This window comes from Phyllostomus discolor, chromosome 13 (assembly GCF_004126475.2).
Source record: "Phyllostomus discolor isolate MPI-MPIP mPhyDis1 chromosome 13, mPhyDis1.pri.v3, whole genome shotgun sequence".
Taxonomy (NCBI): Eukaryota; Metazoa; Chordata; class Mammalia; order Chiroptera; family Phyllostomidae; genus Phyllostomus; species Phyllostomus discolor.
The window spans coordinates 39,138,327-39,147,787 of NC_040915.2; the positions used below are offsets into that span (position 1 = coordinate 39,138,327).

General features: G+C 61.3%; 1 protein-coding gene across 1 annotated transcript in view; it reads right to left on the minus strand.

The window, feature by feature from the left end:
- The window catches only part of LOC118497837 (protein sidekick-1-like), a 32,796-nt gene extending 29,693 nt beyond the window's left edge, over window positions 1-3,103 (minus strand). Inside the window, exons 1-2 of the mRNA XM_036013644.1 lie at window positions 3,003-3,103; window positions 96-264 (exon numbers count right to left, since the gene is read on the minus strand). Coding sequence (XP_035869537.1) covers window positions 96-264; window positions 3,003-3,103 — 270 coding nt within the window. The remainder of the gene's footprint in view (window positions 1-95; window positions 265-3,002) is intronic.
- Window positions 3,104-9,461: the final 6,358 nt, after the last annotated feature.

Below are 9,461 nucleotides of genomic sequence, written 5' to 3' on the forward strand. Positions count from 1 at the left end.
CTCGCCGTGTTCGAGACCGCCCCCCCCCCCCCCCCCCGACAGGCAGGGAAAGATGGGAGGGACCGCGGTCCCGGATGTCAACTGCATAAACCCACCGGGAGGAAGAACTGGGACTCGAGTCCGGGCGCTTTCAGTTTCCCGTCCAGAGGCTCGCGCAGCCCTGACACCCGCTGGAGGGACCGGTCCTCGGATGGCCGGGCGACGGAGCTCCCGTTCGCGACCCCGGGTCCGTTCCGTCGTTTCTCCGGCCGGAGCGGCCCCGTGCTTGGCGAGACAGGGTCGCGCAGGGCAGCGGAGGGAACGGGCCGGGAACTCCCGGGGACGGGGACCTCACGTTCTGGTCACTGCGGACGGAGCATTCCCGTGACCCCGGCACGCACCGGCGGGAGCCTGGGATGGGGCCATGTGAGGGGGCGGAGCCTCGGGGAGGGGCGGGGCCTGGGGGCGGAGCCCTCAGAGGAAGACCGGAGACGCCGTGGGTCCCCGGTCCCTCTCTCCAGGGGTGAGGACGCGGCGAGGAGGTGTGTCTGGCCCGCCCCCCGGGAGGAGCGCCCTCCCCGAGACCTCGGCCACATCGCCGGGCGCCCGGGTGCTTGACCCCGACGGCCCGGAGGATGCGTGAGCAAATTTGTCGGATTTCAGAAAAGCAGACAGACCACACGCATCTGTTTTCATTTTTTTAAACATATATTTTTTGATGTGCCGCAGAATTTTACTTATTTATATATTTATAAATGTTTTATTTATTTTTAGAGAGACGGGCGGGGGGGGGGAGAAAGAGGGAGAGAAATATCCGCGCGTGGCTGCCGCTCACGCGCCCCCACTGTCCGGACGGATGCGACTTCTCCGAACCCTTGGTGGGTGGGTGGCGGGACTTCCCTGCGGCCCCGGTTGTCCGACGACTCCGGGCGGGTGACAGCTGGTCTGGAACTCAGCTGCGGCCTTTGCTGTGGTTGGGCCGGGAGCTGGGCTGCACCGGCCTACGCCTCCGTCTGGACCGGACGTCCTCTGGTCAAGGGTCAGTTTTATTTTCGTGACTGGGGTTCTGTGACCGGCGAGGGGTGAAAGGCCTAAGCTCCCCGAAGTGGTGGATTTTGGTGCCCGGGTCTGGGGGTGCTCGGCTGAGCCGTGCCATGGATCAGGTCCGGCAGGGCATGTCCGACAAGCGAGGTCCGCAGCAGGGGGCTGGGCGCCGCAACCTTCGGACTCCAGGCCAGAGGCCCCGGTGACCCCACCTCCCTGGCCTCTGCTCCCTGCGAACCGCGTCCAGGGCCCTGTGGTGGTCCCGCGCCCGCCCGGAGGAGCAGCGCGTCCCGGCGGGCAGCGCCAGGGCCGACCATGGTGACTGAAGCCAACCGCTGCTTTCAAAAAGTGGATGTTAATCCCCAGCTCCGAGTGCATCACAGGGAAAACGATTTTGCATCCCGCGTATTAATTATCCGAGCGCCCGACAGTGTGGGAAGAGTAATTGTTCTCAGCGGCTCATTTATGCTCCTCCCGGTGTCTGAGCGGGGCCCACGCTCAGGCCCACGGAGCCTGGCGTGTTTCGGAAAAACAAGGTTTTTCAACGTTGTCCTATTTTCCTTTTCAGAAAATTGCCCGCAATCTTCTTCAAAGGGGCTGTTATGATTAATGAATTTGAAATCATTGACACCTTTGATTGATCCTTCGCAGTTGGCCATGATGCTTTAAATTGCGAGCACGTGCCTCTCCCCAGGCGCGGAGGTGACTGCCAGCCGGAACAATCCTGATAAATGGAGGGTATTTATCGATTCTATTATTTTTGTGTTAAGACGCATAAACACTTCAGTCCAAACTTTTACAGATGCTCGTTTTGCTTCCATTCAGAATACCTTCTGTTGACAAATATTTTTACGGCTCAAGATTAGTGAATCGGTTTCCTGTCTGTATGGCTCTTTGGAGTGTGTCGCTAATCAAAGATGCTGGGAAATTTCAAGCACTGAGTATCAATTTACAAAACCGAAAATAGGAGCTCCATCAAAGTTTCTTCCCACACGTCTCGAAATTCCCAAACACAATTGTGGGATTTTTGAAGATGAAGTCTGGAGCACGGCTTGGGCTCCCCTCATTTAGGCTGTTTACCCACTCCCCGCCCTCCCCCCCGCCCCTGCATGTGTGTCTGGGGGTGAATTTCAATACCTCTCCTGATTGCAAACTTTATTTTCAGTAATTGCACTCTGCTAACATCTTCAAGTGCTGCGGCGACTCTTTTGCTACTTTGTGATTACTTTCATTAAAATTTCCGAGTGATTTTGAGAAAGCACGGTGTTTTCTTCAGTTCCGTGTGTGCACATAGGAGTATGTGCAGAAAGATCTGGAAACACTCCCAGGGGCTGGCAGGGCCCCTGTGACCCCGCCTCCTTCTCCTGGAGCTGGGTGAGGGCTCAGTGGTAACTGTGGAAAGTCGAGGTGTGGGGGATGCGGGCAGAAGGCTCAGGGTGAGGGCAGGGTGATGTGGGGGCTTGGGGAGCCCCCTGCAGCTCCACAGACGTTTAAGACGCAGAGGGAGAGCGAGGGAGGGGGTGTGCAGGGTGGGGGCGGCGGCCAGCGCGGGCCAGAAGCAGGACATCACACACGCGTGTTCACGACCGCCCAAAGGTGGGAACAGCCCCGGGTCCGGCAGTGGGTGACGGGGAACACAAAACAGAGGTCCGTGTGGTGGGACGTGGTTCGGCCATAAAAAGCAACACACACCAACACATGCTACAACATGGGTGGACCTTGGGAACATGCTAAGTGAACAACGCCAGGCACGAGAGGCTACACGTGACCTGACCCCCTGGGGTAGAATGTCCGGAGCAGACGCAGCTGGGCAGCCGGAACACTGGCTGGAGATCACTCCGGACTGGGGGGTCGGGGACAGCTGCCTCATGGGTGTGGGGGCTCCTTTAGGGGACGGGAATGTTCTGGAACTAGAATCAGCGCTGCCCACCGTCAGACTTATTTTCACTGAGATGAGAGTCACACGGCACAAAAGTCACGGCTTTAAAGCGACATGCGCCGTGGCGTTCAGCGCCTTCACGGTGTTCCGAGTCGGGGCCTCTCGCCGGCCGCTCTGACCGCCGTCCGGGCGGCCTCCCATGTCCACTCAGGCCCAGGCCCAGACCCACGCCCAGCCTGGCGCCCAGGGAAGCCACCGGCGTGGGATGTGTGGGGTCCAAGGTTTCCCTCCATCTGCGAGACCCACCCCCCAACACAGGGGCGGCCAGGTGAGAAGAGGGAGACTCTTCCAAGAAAAAAAAAAAAAAAACCCCAGCAGGTGTCAGACACTCTTACAGCAACATTCAAAGCAAGAAAGAAAATGGAGAAACTCTTCCGATATTCTCCTGGGGAGATGGGAGCCCCGAGGTTACTGCCACCAGTGTCTCCGTAAGCTGGAGAAGCCTTCCCACGGCGGGAAGGAGCCAAGGAAACACGGTTCCGAGAGACCCGCCCGGGCCATTCCAGAGGGTCCACTCTGGCCAGGCAGCAGGGGACCAGGACCAGGAGGAGATGTTTCCGGCTCTTTTCAGCAGAAGAGCCCACCCTCCTGATGTCCACCCCCAGCAGACCGCAGTGCTGTCAGACCTGGGACAAGGACCACTCATGCTGATAGTGACAGTAATGATACACTTGGGTGTGTAGACGCGGAACTTCTAAATAAAACGCTGTGTTAGTGAACAAATCCAGTGCCATTCCCCACGCATCATGACCAGATGGGTCATTACGGCGGGCAGTGTAAGAACAGTTCAATCCGAGGAAATCTAAGAACATCATGTAGTTCAGAGGGGAACGAAAAGATCACCTTCATTCCATGCTAAAAAGGCTTTTCAAAAATTCCAACATGCACCCTGATTTCCTTTTCACAAGCGCTCAGAGCAGCAGGAAGAGACGGCCACTGCCTTAGCCACACGGAGACCCGGGGAGATAGGTCTGTCCCAGCTCAGGTTTCAGGGTCATTTCGGACGAAAATCCTGAGGAGTGTTTTCCCAGACCGGGGTCAGTTGGTCACGGGGCAGGGAGGCCCCCGAGCACCACCAGGCGCTGCCCCGCAGCTGCGACCCGCCCGCAGACACGGGCCGCCACCAGAGTCTCCCCGGGGGATCGGATGGGAGTGTGAGTGGACCGAGGACTCAGCCACCAGGGCCCAGGAAGGGTGGAGACAGGGTGGGGGGGTCATGCCGCATGGCCGAGTGGGGGTGCCGTCAGCTACCATCTCCCCAGATTTGTCCACGCTAGGTTGTCGGGAAAAGAAGATGGACTGGTACGTGATTGTCTGCCTGCCATGCTGGACATGTGAAACCAATACAGAATGGCACTGGAAAATTAAGAAAGAAAGAAGGAAGGAAGGAAGGGAAGGAAAAGAAGGAAGGGAAAGAAGGAAGGGAAAGAAAGGAAGGAAAGAAAAAAGATGGAATAGAACTCAAGATTAAATGAGACTTAAAGACAGCCCAGCGTCTTGGGGCCAGACGGCTGTGGAGGTGAACGCGGGGCTCGCCCCCCACCCCCCCACGACCACATCAGAGTGGCCAGGAGACTGCAGGACAGCCAGCATTCAGGACCCCTGAAACCGAGCGGAGGGGAGGCCCTCTGTCCGGGGACCTGAAGAAGCCACGGTGAGACTGGTGGGGGGGGGGTGGACATGAGGAGCTGGGCCCACACCCAATGGTGGCAGGTAAAAACTGGGAGGTTCCCCCCGCCCCTGTGGAAAGTGGGGTCCCAGTTCCACCCCAGGGCCCCCAGCCCAGGGCTCCAGCGCCAGCAGGAGAAGCCCCTGTAACTCCCGGCGGAAAACCAGCGGGACCGAGGCTGTGGGAGACAGGGGGCTTCTGGAGTCCTGCCCGGGCTGTTCCTTGTCAAGGTCTCCCACGTGCACTTACTCTGAGCCACTGCCTCTGAGCCCCAGCCTGGGGGCAGCAGCCTGAAGGGCACCGGGGCCCACGGGAGGGACCGAAGTGTCCGTGTTGGGGCTAGAGCCGACGGGCAGCTTTCTCGCAGGTGGAAGTGCTCCTCCGCTGGGCCTGCCCCGGCCCCCCCAGGCCCACCCCGGCCCGCCCCACCCCCTGCAGGCACAGGTGGGAGCCCTCTGGGAGTCTCCCTGCACCTGCTTGCCCCGTGCACGCGATTCTCTGAGACCTACCCTGGCCAACCGGAGGGCCCACACCCAGCTGTTTCTGGTGGCTTTTTCATGCGAGCAGCCTGTCTTGGCTCGTGCTTCGGACTCTTTAGAATCTCTCAAACGAGCGGCATCTGGCCTCGGGGAGCCCCGTGCCTCTCATTAGGCACTGGAAGCAGCCGGCCTTGGCCCTTTGCCTGGGCCCCTCGCAGCCCAGCACGAGGAGCAGGCTTCTGCAGATCACTGTGTACCTCGCGCCGGGTGGCCCCGGGCAGAACACCGGCAGTGGTTGACCTTGGCCAGCACCTCCTGGGAGGCGCCAGAGCCAGCACACCTGCGGGACAGCCTAAGGCTACCCGAAGCCCCGCCCCACCCCCTCCGCAAGCAGCACACTCAAGGGGTGGGCTCAGAGGGCCCCAGTGCCCGCGGGAGTGAGCCCTGCTCTCCGGGGTTGGCCCCGTGAAGCTGGCCCCCCACGGTGGTCACGACGGCCTCGCAGCGGGCGGGAGCAGGGTCACAGGCACAGCGAGCGTTCGGATGGTTGCCAGATGGGAGTGGGGCGGGGACATAGGCAGAAAAGGTGAGGGACTGAGAAGTAGCCACAGTAGTTCCAGCATCGTCTGCGGGATGTGCGGCACAGCGCAGGGGGCGCAGTACACGGTTATAACGAGTGTGCGTGGTGCCCGTGGGCACTAGGCTCCTGGGGGGGGGGGCCCCACTCAGTCAGCGGTGTAACGTCTAAGCACTGGGACGCACACCTGAAGCCGATACAGTATCGTGTGTCCCTGTAACTGAAAGACAAAACATTGAAGTCAAACAGTTAAATGAAGTGCAGATTCCTGGGGGGAAGGGACAGCGCGATTTTCAAAAACTGGGCAGGACCGAACGAGGACGTCGGGGAACGCCCGCCGGGTGACGAGTTTGCTCAGAAACGCGGGGACGGGGCGACCGCGCGGGCGGGGGAGGGGTCCTTGGGGGCGGGGAGCGTCCGCGGGGTCCTGGGGGGCGTGCTTGCCCAGGGGGGCTGCCTCCGGGGGCGCCTGCCGCACCCCCGCTCCCCGAGCAGTGCGTGCGTGTCCTCCTGCGCCCGTGTTTACTTTGCAGCAAAAAGGTTTTAAATGCATTAAACTCCGCGTGGCGTGAAACCCTGTGACGTGGTCGTGAACAAACTGCACCACGTGTTGGGAATTTACGGCAGAAGCGAAGGGCTGCTCCCTCTGATTGTACCAGGAGTTCTTCCAACTTGGTAAGAAAGAAAACACGTTTATTAGAAAAGCTGACAAAAGGGACAGCGAGTTCAGAAAACGCATTTTTTTGAAAGGTACTCACTGCCCTCGTGGTCTGGGATACTGCTCGCCAGTGTTTCCGGTTTCCCTCTTCCTCTGACCCCGGCCTCTGAGGTCACGTGACAGGCTCCCACCCATGAAATGAGGCAGAAGTGAGAGGTCCCACGCAGCTGGAAGCGGTTAAATGCGCGATGGCCACGCCCCATGGAGGCGGTACGGGGTGGGGGGGGAGGGAGGCCGTGTCTGGGGAGTCACGTGGCTCCAGGAGAAGAGGCCGCGAGACTTTGTGCTGAGGCCTGGAGATCTTCGTTACAGCAGCGGAACCGGCCTGTCCCTGCGCGTGCGTGTTGGTGGGGCGGGGCCTCCTCTGCACCCGCGCGAGGGAGGAAAGCGGGGAGGCCGGGGCGCCGCGGGGAGGCCGCTCGGTGCCGCTGATGGGATGGAGAAAGCGACAGCCGCTCGAGCGGGGCGGAACGTCCCCATCCTTCAGAAGGCGGCACCGCAGACGCTGTGTTTTGATGGCCACACGATTTCATTTATTTCGTGATGTCAACAAGTGCACTTTCTCATGAAGGAAAGAGCCGGCAGTTGTTTTTATTTTTATTTTTATTTCGCTTCTTTACTCAACAAAAATTTATTGAGTGCCTGCTCGGAGTCTGGCACCTTTCTGGGTGATATATCAGCGGATAAAGGGAATAAAAAGCTCCCGCTGGCCTGGAGTGTGCTTTCTCGCAGGGACACGTGGACAGCAGCGGACGCGGGCAGAAGAGGAAGGGCGCGGCCTGGCAGGGGGTGGTCAGGGCGGTGGCGAAAGCAGGGCGGGGTCAGAGACGCTGGGCACGCCGGCCGGTGCTGGTGTGCTGAGGGGTGGGGAGGGAACTTGCCGAGAAGGTGACCTTGGGGCGAACGCGGGAAGGAGGACAGACGTCGGGCTCTGCAGCTCTCGGGTGGGGATGGGGGTGGGGTGGCTGTGTCCCAGGGAGACTACGCGGTCTGTGCAAAGGCCCTGGGGTGTTAGAGGACAACGGGGAGGCTGCCACGGCCCGAGGACACGAGCGTGGGGAAGAGGACAGAGCGGAGAGAGGCCAGTTGGAGGACCTGCGACAACCAGCCCGTGGAAGCGGAAGGGTGGCCGGGCCCCTCCCAAACCCGGGGCTTCCAGTGTTTGGCGCCGGGCACTGGACGCGGCTGCTCTGCTGTGGCCACTGTTGGCGGAACGGCCCGATGAGGCCCCTTTGCCTGTGCGACTGGCTGCCGTTCCAAGGCTTTCAAAGCTGGAGCCAGGCTGCCGCCCGGCCTCGCAGCCCAGGAGGTGCCGGCGCGGGGACGGGGCATTTTGCAGCCCGTCGGGGGGAGGCAGAGGCCATGTGGCCCCGGACACAGAGCAGAGGCTCGGGGGCCCGGCGGCCGGGATCAACAGCGGCGTGCCTGGCAAGAGGCCGGGACAGAACCACCACTCCCTGAAATGTCACCGGAGGGGACACCGCTCTGTTCTGAAGCAGCCAGCGCATCCCCCGTTGTAGCAAAACTGAGCCCCGTCACCTGGTCCGCGCCTGCCGGTGGTCCAGGCTCAGCGCTCGCTGACTCCATGTAGCCGCCTTAGACCACTTGGCATGCGCACCCTTAGCCCCGTCCTCCCTGTTTACACTTCCTTTTTTAAGGCTAAATTTACATAAGTAAAATGCACAAATGTTCAGCGTTACAATCTGATGGTGTCGACACCAGTATCCGCCCGCCCGCGCGGCCAGGAGTTCTGCAGCCTCTTATGCTCGCACCCCATTGGCCGGTAGAAGTCACATGACCCCATTTCACTGCAAGGGAGTCTGGGCGGTGCAGTCTCCACGTGCGCGGCCTTGTGCCCAGCTGAAACGCTGGCAGAAAGGAGAGACTTTGGGCAGACCCCCAGTGACCTTCACAGTGACCTCTCTGCCGGAAGCCCTGGCGGGGCGGCCAGACGGACTCTAGGAGCCCGGGCCAGTGTTTCCTCTCTCTGCCGGATCCCGGCTGCTTCTCGGGACGGCGGCTCCGTTCTCCAAGCCTGCCCCCGCTTCTCAGAACCGCTCCCGGGATCCTCTTCCCCGCCGCCCGCCGTGGTCCCCACGCGCGACGTCGCAGACGGTGGAGCGGTGGCTGTGTTTTCTCCCTGCTACTCCTGGGGCGCCCCCTGGCTGCCTGTCTTGCCTGTCCGTCCACGGGCTTCGGAGCCTGGGAACTGTTCCTGTTGTCTGGTGTCCCTGGAACCGGAGTGCACGGGGTTGTGAGTTCCGGTTCCCTAGGCGGGATTTCCAGGGCGAGACGCGGAGCAGCGTCCCATGCAGCTCTGTTCCCCCCGGGAGGTGCCGGAGCAGTTTCATAAGCTACTTTATCCGTCCGAGGAGGAGCCGCAGGCTTGGTATTGGGACACCGTGGCAAGAGGAATCTCCACCCGGTGAGGAGACTGCGCCAAGTCCCCGTGTAAGCTGGGGACAGCACCGGCTTGACTGAGGACAACAGCCAAGAGAGAACGCGTCTGGGTCAGGGGCAGGAGCGTGTCTGGCTGTCTGCCACCCCCGGCACCCTGACCGTAGCTCCCTGGGCCAAGGTCGGCCGGCTCTCCGCCCTGAAAGGGGCCCAGATATGCTTCCGAGGGGGGCAATGACCCCACAGAACAGCAAGCACACCAAGGAAACCGACGGTTCGGTGCCCCCGAGTCAGTGCTGGAGAGACCTGTGCGTGCGCCTGTGTCCCCCGCTGGGCACCGTGGCCACGGGCCGTGAAGGCCTGGGGCGCAGAGGCCACAACTCTGGCTCCGTCCGGCGGCTCCCGGTCAGTGGAGACAGGCCTTCGGCTCCTCTCGCCCACGCCACGCGGTTGAGACTCACTCAGCACAGCCGTTTCTCTCGAGCGCCCCGTTTTGCAGTTTTTTCCTTTTGGGGCAGATCGCTGGTCTCGGAGCCAGAACCGCGGAAGAACTACGTCACCCGTCACCAGCGTAATGGTCGGCGCCTGGCGATGCACTCAGATAGAAGAGGCAGCCGGGCTGCCCTCCGGGAGCGCGGCATCCTCTCCACCCCGAGCAC